This window comes from Oryctolagus cuniculus, chromosome 3 (genome assembly GCF_051225735.1).
Source record: "Oryctolagus cuniculus isolate XC-2025 breed Fujian yellow rabbit chromosome 3, ASM5122573v1, whole genome shotgun sequence".
NCBI lineage: Eukaryota > Metazoa > Chordata > Mammalia > Lagomorpha > Leporidae > Oryctolagus > Oryctolagus cuniculus.
Genome location: NC_142869.1, coordinates 69,574,090 through 69,587,417, shown reverse-complemented (window position 1 = coordinate 69,587,417; position 13,328 = coordinate 69,574,090). Strand labels below are relative to the sequence as shown.

The 13,328-nt window shown below is 42.0% G+C and overlaps 1 protein-coding gene across 20 annotated transcripts in view; it reads left to right on the top strand.

Annotated features, from left to right (window-relative positions):
* Positions 1–13,328, top strand: part of DCAF17 (DDB1 and CUL4 associated factor 17) — a 93,146-nt gene that overhangs the window by 56,357 nt on the left and 23,461 nt on the right. For 9 of the 20 annotated variants that reach the window (XR_016230810.1, XR_016230812.1, XR_016230808.1 and 6 more), the window contains one exon: positions 175–471. Coding sequence is in view for 13 of the 20 variants with exons in the window: in XM_070070703.2 (XP_069926804.2) it covers positions 175–315 (141 nt within the window). In the remaining 7 variants the exon portion in view is untranslated. Of the gene's footprint in view, positions 1–174; positions 472–4,387; positions 4,459–6,049; positions 6,245–13,328 lie in introns of those variants that run through there. The other 11 variants (XM_089328174.1, XM_089328173.1, XM_089328177.1 and 8 more) reach the window with 2 other exon arrangements.

Genomic DNA, 13,328 nt, shown 5'->3' with positions numbered 1-13,328 from the left:
TTCATTAGTAATCTGCATTCCTGCAAATAATGAAAAATAAACCTATTTCTAACAGCTCTCTTCCCTCTAGGTATGTATTTGTGTATCGCTGTCTTAGGTGCTTCAACATTCTAGAGACACACAGTGACTAGGTTATATGAAAAGGAAATTCCCTATGACTGTGTTTTCTTACAGACATATAGCCATGAAGTCTACTTTGACAGAGACTTGGTGCTGCACATTGAACAGAAACCCAACAGAGTCTTCAGCTGCTATGTATACCAGATGGTATGTGACACGGGGGAAGAAGAAGAAACCATAATCAGAAGTTGTTAAAAGAGGGGAGATAATTGTAACTTATCAGACTTTTAGCCAAACACCCCAACAGTTGCATGGAGTACTCCTTTTTATTATCTACGTGGCACATTCTCCAGTATTTTCTGGAAAAGGTCTTGTATTGAATTCAGATGATTAAACTCAGTGAGAACTTCATTTTATGAAAAGTTGTGAGTTTTTTTTTTTTTTGGACTGTTATTCCAAGAAGACTAGCTTTATGGAGCATTTAAGTAGATGATAATACAAAAAAGCATTAGAGAGAAAAAAACCGAAACCCTGTTGTTGAGGGGAGGGTCATTGATGGGGAGGTATCGAAGGGATAGTATGGAATTTTGATTGGCAAGGCTTGTAAAGACAAAAATAAATATACAAGAGATACAGAAAGAAATTCTTTATTATTTGTACCAAACTTTGCTTAAGGATGAGAAATGAGATGTATACTGTGTCATAAACTTTTTTAAATCTTACATATGTATATTTGTTTTATATTTGTTTATAGTATTGTGAGTTACTTCCAGTTCCCAAATTATCTTTTGTTCCATAGTTTTATTCTCTTGGTTTGGTGTTTTTATTGAACATTTGTGTTTCTTTTATAATGTAAAAGATTCCAAGAAAACCTTTGGTGAAATTTTTTCTGATACATAGCCTGTTTAGCTCTTGGCATATGTAAGGATATTGTTCTCACATCACCATTCTGTTTGTTTAGTGGGTCTTCCAGTTTTGTTTAGGCAATATTTTTGTACCTATGCAATAAGATAAAGGTACACCAGCCTGAACCAACTCTGTTCCCTGTAGAAGAGTAGATAAAAGTTCCAGAAAAAGTTCTTCCTACCTTGGGAACTGCCTCGTTAGCCAGAGAAAGGTTTTGACTCTCTTAATTAGGACATGAGTATTTTTCTTCTTTGTTAGAACATATTTAAATGTGATCTTTGAAATCTAATAGTCATTCTTCAGTATGTTAGAAGTAACCTAAGAATAAGGAGAAAATAGTTTTTGTGCTCTCTGTTGAAATCCAGTTTCTTACAACCCATACATTAAGCATATTTCTCTGATTCAGCCTCAGAAGAATAACTAGTTTAAAAAGAAGGGAAGGAAACACCAGTAAAACTCATTGCTAATTCAAGTTTAGGGTTAAAGTGTGGAATTTTAGTGTGGATGATTTATATTAAAATCCTACAATTTTTGCTTTGTTTGCTCCCATATTAACACTGATGTGAATTCTGCCCTTGAAATTTTACAAATCAACAAACAGGGCTAAACAGAAAGAGGTGTTAGCTATTCCAGCATTCAAGGAATTAGTAGCAGGGTTTGTAAACTTTAAGGAAATAAGGGCAACAAACCTAAAATTGTTTTTTCATGCAATAAGCAAGATTGCAGGTTGAGCATCCCTTATCCTAAGTGCTTGAGACCAGAAGTGTTTCAGATTTTGGATTCCTCAGGGTTTTAGAATATTTGCTTGTGCATTATAAGATACATTGAGGATGGGACCCACATCTAAACACAAAATTAATTTGTTACATATATGTCTTACACAAATAGCCTACAGGTAATTTTATAGAGTATGTTTAGTGTGTCTGTCTTTTGACTGCAGCTTATCATGAGGTCGGGTATGGAGTTTTCCACTTGTGGCATCATGTCCACACTCAAAAAGTTTCAAATTTTCGAGGATTTCAGATTTTCAGGCTAGTGATACTCATCTATATTAATGTTTTAGAATAAAAGAAAATATATGTGGGCTAAAAGTAGATCTTTCTGAATCTGATCCTATTCAGAAATAGCAAATAACCATCTGGGAAAGTAGAAGTGATTGCCTTGTGAGCAAGACAATAAGATTATCTTCATATGTTTAACTATAATATTTTTATATCTATTAATTGAAAAGTCTGTTCTCATTTTATGCATATTCAGTAGTACTGTTTAATATCTGAAGCTTTTGGAGCATTTAGAGACATGATTATGATTGCAAAGCAGGTGAATAGTTACAGTGTGCTAAATATTGCTCCAGACTTTCAATTAGACACTAGCTCTGTGTCAACACCCAGTAAATTTACAGCTTGAAAAACAAGTCTCATAAAAGGAGCAAAATACCAGAGAAAAGGGAAAAAAACAGTGTTGTGTGGGTTTCAAAGCAGATACAGTGCTGTGCAAAAGCAGAATGTTCTCCGTTTCCAAGGGTGTTTCAGAATAGGATGTCTTTAGGCTTCAGTCCCATCAGAGGCATTTTGCTTTTATTTTTGTTTCTTTTTAAAGAGGTGGTTATTGAGTTTCTCCTCCCTCTTCAGGTTATTGCCTTCTTTTGATTAAATGATGGAAAGGAACTCATCTAATCAGGAAGACATTGAGAAATATCTGAGATTCCTGGCTGATTTTTTGGTAGGGGTTGGGGGTAAGATATTTCTAGTTTAGATATGAACTGACCACTGAGAAACACCTAAACTGCCGAACACCTAAACTGCAGACCTGGCAATATATCTGGTATGAAATATACCCGATGTGACAGACAGTAGGGAGTTGTAGGCAGTGCCACAAACATGAGTGTTATGCTGCCAGCTAACAATGTCAGCTGCTACCTTTGAACCATTTTGAACTATGCTTCCCAAAAAGGTATTGGGGTAGCTGCTGGCCAGGTTTGGTCCAGGTTCTTGTCTCCATATGAGAAAAAATTCAAGGTAAAGGTGAGCAGGGAAACAAGTTTTATTTAAAGCAAAAGCACACACTCAGAAATGCATGTGGGCAACTGGAGAGAATGAGCTGCAGTCACCGTGATTCCCTTGGCTGGCCTTTTGCACAGTCTGCAGACAGAGAGGGTGGTGCCTGAAGTGGGGCTTAATTGAATATTCAAAGAGGCAGAGTTTGGGGCCAGACTCATTTCCTTGCCCATTTGTTGGAAATCTTGGAAGTGTCACGTTGTGAAGTGCCTGATGGGAGTGAGTGTTGGCCATGGTAATTTTATTAACATTTTAAAGGTATCATGGGGACACAGCCATATTAGTTGTTTCTAACAAGCTGTGTTTCCAAGTTCAACATCCTGGAACTTGTGTTCTTCCCTACACAGAAGGAGAGAGTTTGGGCAGTGCACAGAAGGTAGGTTTAGACATTGCACTGAAAGGGGGGCCAGCATGGGCCAGCCAAGGTTAACAAACTTTAGCTCCTCCCCACTATTGCTACCTCCCTGCTTATGCAGTATGGGCTTTCCAGTTCCACAGTGTCATGCAGCTGCTTATTCTGCCACCTGTCAGACATGAGACTCTGCCATTCTGTTGGAGGTAGAGTTGTGTGTGGTTTAATATCTGCCTGCCGCACCTTCCACTGACTGGTTTAAGCACTCTAGCTATGGGCCCACCTTCATAACAGGTGCAACACATTTCTGAGTGTTTAATACAAGAGCAGGTGAAGCAGAGTAGCTTCTGTCAGTGAGTACAGACATTAAGCTGAGAAGAGGTGCATGTCTGCGTTTCACTCCTTGATCTAGGTTTCAGTAGTCTCGGTATCAGTGTAGCAAGCTTTCAGTTCTTGACTTGATACGTGTCTCAAAACTCTGGTAGAAAACAGAACAAATCCTATCGCAGTTTCTATTTGAACTATTTGGTGGGATAATGTTGTTTTATTTAAAGAGATTAAGTACTACACATTCTTTTACCAATGTCTTCTACACACTTTAAAAAAATAATAAAATATATTTATTGAGTAGTTTCTATCTACCAGTCATTGTGATACAGTAAAATGGGTTGTCTCATTTACTATTCAAAGTAACCCCTTGAGGTGTGAACTGCCATTATCTTTTCTGTTTGTGCAAATGAGCAAAGTAGGGCTTAATGGAAATCATTTTACCCAAAATCCCTCAAAGAATGCAGAGATGGAAAACACATCTGTATTTGTTCAACAAATTTATTCCAAAGTTCTCAAAAGGTGATGGATGTCATTTTATCCCATAAATAGGGTACTGACAATTAGAGTTTTGTAAAGTACTTAATAAGTGTTTCTTATTCTTAAGTTTTTATTTAACTCCACTCGGGTTTCCAACATGGGTGGCAGGACTCAGGGAGTTGAGCTGTCACTTGCTGTCTCCCAGGGTACACATTAGCAGGAAGCTGGATTGGAAGCAGAGTATGGACTTAGACCTTCGCACTTTCAACACAGAATGTAAGTATCTCTAGCAGTGTCTTACACAACTCTTCCAAGCACCTGGCCCAGTAAGTGTTGTTTTTTTACTTGAGTGAATTGGCACATATTTTGAGAAAGGTTCAGGTAAGATAGAATTCAGTCATATAACTTGACAGAAAAAATGGTTCTTCATGCAATAGCTAAAAATCATTAAGAAGTGATACTCTCAGTGCTGGTGTTCTGGTGCAGCAGTTTAAGCCAAGGCTGCCAATTCAAGTCCAGTTGGCTCCACTTCTGATCCATGTCTCGGCTAATGTTCCTGGAAAAGCAGCACAAGATGGCCCCTGCCACCCATGCGGGAGATCCAGATGGAGTTTCTGGCTCCTGGCTTTGGCCTGGCCCAGCCCTTGTTGGTACAGCCATTTGGGGATTGAATCAGTGGATGGAATATCTCTTTCTTTCTTTCCCTCTCTATCACTCTACCTTTTAAGTTAAAAAAAATTTTTTTAAAGAAAAAACACTCCTGGAATGGGCCTTTGGCCTAGCAATTGAGACCATAGTTGGGATGTTTGTATCGCATACTGGAGTGCCTGGGTAAGAGTTCTGGCTAAACCTCCAGGTTGGTGATGGCTCATGTAGTTGGATCCTTGCCACCTACAAGGGAGACCTAGATTAAGTTCCCAGCTCCTATTGCAGGCATGTGGGGAGTAAATCAGCAGATGGGAGCTTTCTCTCTTTCTCCCTGTCTCTGACTTAAAAAGGTTGGGGTGCATATGTCTACCTAGCAGTTAAGATGCTGCCTAGGATGCCTGCATCTCACATTGGGATATGTGAGTTTGAGTCAGAGAGAGAGAGAGAGTCTTCATCTGCTAGTTCACTCCCCAGATGGCCACAATGGCTAGAGCTGTGCCGATCCGAAGCCAGGAGCTAGGCAATTCCTCTGGATCTGGGTGCAGGGGCCCGAGGACCTGGGCCATCCTTTGCTATTTTCCCAGGCCATAACAAAGAGCTGGATTAGAAGTGGAGCAGCCAAGACTCAAACCAGTGACCAAATGGGATGCTGGCACTGCAGGTGGCAGCTGTAGCTGCTACGCCACAGCGCCAACCCCAGTAATAACTCTTTTTTTTTTTTTTTTTTTTTTGACAGGCAGAGTAGACAGTGAGAGACAGAGAGAAAGGTCTTCCTTTGCCGTTGGTTCACCCTCCAATGGCCGCCACAGCCGGCGCACTGCAGCCAGCGCACCGCGCTGATCCAATGGCAGGAGCCAGGTACTTATCCTGGTCTCCCATGGGGTGCAGGGCCCAAGCACTTGGGCCATCTCCACTGCACTCCCTGGCCACGGCAGAGAGCTGGCCTGGAAGAGGGGCAACCGGGACAGAATCCGGTGCCCTGCCAGTAATAACTCTTAATGTATCTCATCTTCCTTTTTAATAATTTTTGTAATTTTTGCTCTTTTTTACCAAGTATATCATCCACCTTTTAGGATCCCAGGGATATTTTAGGGGCTAATTTCTGGTCCTTGTGTTGCTATATAGAATCTCTAACTTACAACAAGAGTAATTTATTTCAGGTAAAGGAATGCAAGTAAAAGATAAGACTAACTGCCTGGCTGCTCTACTTCTGATCCAGCTCTCTGTTATGGCCTGGGATAGCAGTGGAAGATGGCCCAAGTCCTGGCTCCTGGTTTTGGATTGGCGCAGCTCCAGCCATTGCGGCCATCTAGGGAGTGAACCAGCGGATGGAAGACCTCTCTGTCTCTGCCTCTCTCTGTAACTCTGTCTTTCAAATAAATAAAATAAATCTTAAAAAAAAAAAAAGATAAAACTAACTGAAAGCATTCTCCTTCATTTTATTATGAAAAACTTCAAACATACAGTAGTAGAATTGAGATAATTTTACAGTGAATTCCCCAAAAATGATCCCATGGGTTTTGCATGTTACTCTGTTTTATTGCTTACCTGTTATTTCTTGATGCGTTTCAAAATAAATTGCTTCCCCCTAATACTTCAACATGCATATCATTGCTTAATATTTATTTAGTTTATTTTTTTTAAAGATTGATTTATTTACTTGAAAGAGTTACAAAGAGAGAGCAGGAGAGGCAGAGATAGAGGTCTTCTAGCTGCTGGTTCACTCTCCAATTGCTGTACCGGCTGGAGCTATGCAGGTCTGAAGCCAGGAGCCAAGAGCTTCTTCCGGGTCTCTCACACGGGTACAGGGGCTCAAGGACTTGGGCCATCTTCTATTGCTTTCCCAGGCCATAGCAGAGAGCTGGATCAAAAGTGGAGCAGCCAGGACTCATACTGGTGCCCATATGGGATGCTGGCACTGCAGGCGTCAACTTTACCCACTACCCCACAGCGCTGGCCCTTATTTAGTTTTTAGGTTTCTATTTAGTATTTCCATGCAATGAGATATACAAATCTTAAATATAAGTTTGTTGAGTTTTTACAAATGTGTGCCCTTGTGTAGCCCAAATCCCTTTTAAAATTCAGAACATTTGTGATCCCAGAGCGTTTCCTAAGGCGCCTTCCCTAAACCATCCCTACCCCACCCCTCAGGTATAACTATGATTCTGTTCCTTTTGTATCACAGATTAAATCTACCTTTTCTAAAATTTAATATAACTGAAACCATATAAAGTATAATACTTCTTTCCCTTAGCATAATGGTTTTAGAGTTTTTCATGTTATTGCATATATCAGTGACTTTTTTTTTTTTTTTTTTTTGCCAGGGGGAGTTAGAGAGACAGAGTTATAGAGAGACAGAGAGAAAGGTCTTCCTTCCATTGGTTCACCCTCCAAATGGCCACCACGGCCGGTGCGCTGCGCCGATCTGAAGCCAGGAGCCAGGTGCTTCCTCCTGGTCTCCTATGCGGGTACAGGGCCCAAGCACCTGGGCCATCCTCCACTGCACTCCCTGGCCACAGCAGAGAGCTGCGCTGGAGGAGGAGCAACCGGGACTAGAACCCGGTGTGCCGGTGGAGGATTAGCCTAGTGAGCCATAGTGCCAGCCAACTTCTTTTTACTACTGAATATTCTATTGTATGAATATGTCACAGTTTTTCCCTCTTGTTGATGGACACCTGGATGATTACTGCCTTTTGAAAAAACCCATTATGTGCCGGCGCCGTGGCTCAATAGGCTAATCCTCCACCTTGCGGCGCCGGCACACCGGGTTCTAGTCCCGGTTGGGGCGCCGGATTCTGTCCCGGTTGCCCCTCTTCCAGGCCAGCTCTCTGCTATGGCCAGGGAGTGCAGTGGAGGATGGCCCAGGTGCTTGGGCCCTGCACCCCATGGGAGACCAGGAAAAAGCACCTGGCTCCTGGCTCCTGCCAGGATCAGCGCGGTGCGCCGGCTGCAGCGGCGGCCATTGGAGGGTGAACCAGCGGCAAAAGGAAGACCTTTCTCTCTGTCTCTCTCTCTCACTGTCCACTCTGCCTGTCAAAAAAAAAAAAAAAAAAAAAAAAAAAAAAAAAAAAAAAAAGAAAAAACCCATTATGAATAAAGCTGCTAAGGACATTTCTTGTACAAATATTTTTTGTAAACATTTATCTCTGTTTCTCTTAGGTAACTTCCTAGGGATGGAATTTCTGAATCCTCGGGCTGGTATACATTTAGTCTAGTAAGAGACAGCCAGACCTTTTCTCCAAATAATTGTACTGTTTTACATGCCTGAAACAATATAGGAGACATAGGAGACTTCAGTCGGTCCACATTTTCTCCAGTGTTTGTCACTGTTAACGGTTACTGCGGGTGCGTGAGCATTTCTAGGTTGATACTCAAGATACTTTCTCCTTGCCTCAACAGCAAGGTTTAGCCTTGTCAGATCAAGCTCTGCATAACACCCCACTCCTACCCCCAGAAACACTCAAAACATCCTTTGTGATAACAGATAAGATAACAAAACTCAGCTGGAGTTGCTCTTTCTTAAACATGGAATACATTGCTCGCCAAGGAATCTGATTCCTTTCGTGAAGACAGATGTTAGAGAACAAACCTGGGTTCCTAGGGCACACATTTGGCTTCCCCACATGGCTGCTGGAGCTGCTCAAAGTGACACTTAAGGAGAGGCTACGTAAATTGGTGTAATAAAAGCAGCTGGCTTCCAGGCCAGCTCTCTGCTGTGGCCCGGGAGTGCAGTGGAGGATGGCCCAAGTGCTTGGGCCCTGCACCCCATGGGAGACCAGGATAAGTACCTGGCTCCTGGCTTCAGATCAGCACGGTGCGCCGGCCGCGGCGGCCATTGGAGGGTGAACCAACAGCAAAGGAAGACCTTTCTCTGTCTCTCTCTCTCTCACTGTCCACTCTACCTGTCAAAAAAAAAAAAAAAAAAAAGTATATCTGGGCCAACTTTGTGGCATAACAGGTTTGCCTCCGCCTGCAATGCCAGCATCTCATGTAGGTGCTGGTTTGAGACCAAGCTACTCCACTTCTGATCCAGCTCCCTGCTAATGCACCTGGGAAAGCAGCAGAAGATGGCCCAAGTCCTTGGGCTCCTATACCCACGTGGGAGACCTGGAAGAGGCTCCTGGCTTCAGGCTGGCCCAGCCCCAGCCATTGTGGCCGTTTAGGGAGAAGGAAGAGCTGTCTCTCCTCTCTATGTAACTCTGCCTTTCAAATGAACAAAATAAAAATTTTTTAAAGCATAATAAGCTTATTTTTCCAACCACCTATAATGTTCTAGCCCGTATATATTGTGATACCAAATAATATGTTCAAAACTTAGAGTTGCTCAAAATTTTAGAAGCTTTTATTTTTCTTTTACTATTTTTTAATTTTCACTTCAAGTGTCCTAAAGTTTGTTTCCAAGTTTGCATGTCCAGTCCCGTTCCAGGGGTAGAGAGGATGGGAGGAATCCCAGCCTCCCATATAAGTACACTACAAATAATAATGCACAGGACACTGGGACCTCAGAATCCCATGAGATTAGCAGACAATAACAATGAAAAGATCCAGATGAGCAAAAATCTTGAAGATTTGTCTGATGCTGACCTTGAACTAGTGTCATTCTTGACTAGAGGCAACGTTGAATTTGCATTTCATAAGAATTTTTGAGGGGCCTGACCCGTGATGTAGTTGGCTAAACCTCCACCTGCGGCAGTGGCATCCCATATGGGCACCAGTTCATGTCCCACCTGCTCCTCTTCTGATCCAGCTCTCTGCTATGGCCTGGGAAAGCAGTGGAAGATAGCCCAAGCACTTGGGCCCCTGCATCCACATGGGAGACCTGGAAGAAGCTCCTAGTTCTTGGCTTCGGATCTGCCCAGCTCCAGCTGTTTGCTCCCATTTGGGGAGTGAACCAGCAAATGGAAGACCTCTCTCTCTGTCTCTCCCTCTCTCTGTAACTCTGCCTCTCAAATAAAGAATGTTAAAAAATTTTTGTAGTAAACTATTCCAAGTTAGAACAGGCAATTTTGCAAAAGGGATAAATAAACCCAATAAAAGATGTCAGCAAAGGAAATCAAATTATTGTTTGAAAGTATGAGAGACCTTTAAATTTTCTTGGCAGGTTTGTTTAGGTATAATTGGCATACAACAAACCAGATATACTTAAAGTACAATTTGATCTGTACCTCCTATCCATCCCCCACTTTCCAAGGCTACCTCTGATCTGTTTCTGATTATTTTACATTTTCTATAATTTTATATAAATAGACTCATTCAGCAAGTACTCTTTTTTAAATACAGTTACTTTGAGACTCATCTGTATTGCATGTATTGATAGTTCATTCATTTTTCTTGTGTAGTAATAGTCCATTGTATGGGTCCACCACAGCTTGTTTATACTGTCACCATTTGCAGTGGTTTCATTGTATCAAAATTCATGTTGGGGACTATCTCAATCGACCCATGCTGTAAGGCGGGATCTGTAAGAGGTCATGAGGATTCTGCTCTCACGGATGGATTAATGCTGTTGTCTCTGGAGTGGGTTCCTAATAAAAGGATGGATTTGGTCCCTTTCCTTTCTCTTTCCCTGCATCTCTCTCTCCATCGTGCACGCCCATGCTCTTACCATGTGATGCCTTCCACCACATTATCACAACAAGAAACACCTCACCAGATGTGGCTCCTCAGTCTTGGGCTTCCAAGTCATCAGTACCATGGTCCAAATAAGCGTCTATTGATGTTTACCTAACGTGATATTTTGTTAGAGCAGCATGAAATGGACTAAGATGCATTTTGGTGAACATTTGGATTATTTCTAGTTTGGGCTACTACAAATGGAACTAAACATTTTGTATTCAGTTCTTTGTGTGGATATATGCTTTATTTCTGTTGAGTAAATATTAAGGAGGGAATGGCTTAGTCGAATGTTGGTTAACTTAAGCTTCTAAACTGTTCTAAAATGATTGTATCATGTTGCTTTCCCATCACTAGTATATGAGAGTTGCCATTGTTCCTTATCTTTGTCAGCACTTGGTATTGCCTTTCTAATTTTAGACATTCTAACAGTTGTGTACTGTTATCTCAATGTGGTTTTTTTTTTTTTAAGATTTATTTTTATTTATTTGAAAGAGAGGGGTAGAGAGAGAGAGAGAGGCCCTCCATCCATTGGCTCATTCCCCAAATGAGCGCAATGGCCAGAGCTGAGCCAGTCTAAAGTCGGGAGCCAGGAGCTTCCTCTGGGTCTCGTACATGGGTGCAGGAGCCCAAGGACCTGAGCCATCCTCCGCTGCTTTCCCAAGCCATAGCAGAGAGCTGGATCAGAAGTAGAGCAGCCAAGACCAAAACCAGCGTCCATATGGGATGCTGGCACTTCAGGCCTGGGCTTTAACCTGCTGGGACACAGTGCCAGCCTCAATGTGTTTTAATTTACACTTCTCTAATGTGTTTGTCACATGTGTATCTTTTTGGTAACAGAATCCTTTGTACTTTTTTTTTTTAAACTTTTATTTAATGAATATAAATTTCCAAAGTACGACATATGGATTACAATGGCTTCCCCCCCATACCGTCCCTCCCACCCACAACCCTCCCCTTTCCCACTCCCTCTCCCCTTCCATTCACATACTTTGTACTTTTTTAAAAAATTCGGCTTGGTTTCTTTGAGTTCTTTACATTCTGAATGCAAGTCTTCTACCAGATAGAGATTTGCAGATACTTCCTCCCAGTCTCTGCCTTGTCTTTCATTCTCCTAACAGTGACTTGAAGAGAAGAAGCTCTGAATTTTGATGAAGTTCAGTATGTTATCTTTTTATGGATTGCACTTCTTTTTTTTTTTTTTTTTTTGACAGGCGGAGTGGACAGTGAGAGAGAGACAGAGAGAAAGGTCTTCCTTGTCCGTTGGTTCACCCTCCAATGGCCGCCGCGGCCGGCGCGCTGCGGCCGGCACACCGTGCTGATCCGATGGCAGGAGCCAGGAGCCAGGTGCTTTTCCTGGTCTCCCATGGGGTGCAAGGCCCAAGCACCTGGGCCATCCTCCACTGCACTCCCGGGCCACAGCAGAGGGCTGGCCTGGAAGAGGGGCAACCAGGACAGAATCCGGCGCCCCGACCGGGACTAGAACCTGGTGTGCCGGCGCCGCTAGGCGGAGGATTAGCCTAGTGAGCTGCGGCGCCGGCTGGATTGCACTTCTTATTGTTTGCCTGGTGCAGTAGTACTCAACTGAGGATGATTTTGCAGCTAAGGGAACATTTGGCAATGTTTGGGGACATTTTTGGTTGCCTAACCACTATGCTATTGGTATCTAGTGAATAGAGACCAAGGCTGCTGCTAATCAAACATCCTAATGTGCCCAGGATAGTCCAGCACAACAAAGAAACACCAGCCCGAAATACCACTGGTGCCAAGGTTGAGATTTTCTGGCTTGATAAAGGATTATTAAGACTTTCTCCTGTGTTTCTTCTCAGAAGAAGCTTTAAATTTTTAAAAGATTTATTTACTTCTGTGAAAGTCAGAATTAAAGAAAGGGAAAGACAGAGGGAGGTTGGTTTCCATATGCTGGTTCTCTCCCCAGATGGCCACATTGGCTGGGGCTGGGCCAGGCTGAAGCCAAAAGCCAGGAGCTTCATCTTGTCTCCCACACGGGTGCCGGGGCCCAAACAGTTGGACCATCTTTCTCTGCTTTCCCAGGCCATTAGCAGGGAGCTAAATCAAAAGTGGAGCAGCCAGGACAGAAACTGGCACCCATATGGGATGCTGGCCTTGCAGGCAGCTAGTACCCACTACACCACAGCGCCAGCCCCTCAGAAATTCTGTAGTTTCATGTTTTCAAATTGGATCTATAATTTTAGTTTTTCATATGGTGCAAGCTATGGATCAAGGTCCCTTTTTGCCAGTGTGTATTATCAGTGTGCCAAGGATAGCATTCAGTCTTTCACCATCAAGTATGATATGAGCTGCAGTTTTTTATGGATGCCTTTTATTAGGTTGAGGAAATTTCCTTCTCCCTTGTTTTCTTAGTTTTTATTAGATGTAGATGCTGGAGTTTGTAAAATGCTTTGCATCTTTTGAGAGGGTCATATGGTTTTTCTAGTTCAGTGTGTTAATATAAGTCACCTTAATTTTTAAAATGTTAAACCAACCTTAAATTCTTAGTATAAATCCACCTGAGACCTCTAGATTTCTAACCATATTTAAAGTGAAACAAATTCTGCAGCTACACTTTTTCTACCTTACATCGTTTCCAAAATAATGAATTATAAAATTCACTGTCTTATTTGCACCGTGGTATGTATACATTAATAGTTTCAAGTTCATTAATTTAGATGGCTTTCTGCCATTATAAATCATTTTAAGGCTTTTTTATTCCCTTTGCCAGCATTTCATTCTCATACAAACAGCATCTATCATGTTAGTTGTAAAATTTTATTGCAAACATCTACGTTTTTTCATGGATTAAAATGCTTTCCCAGTTTTGCCTTATATTCTAAACTACATGATCACTTCAAAAAAGAAACAGTGAC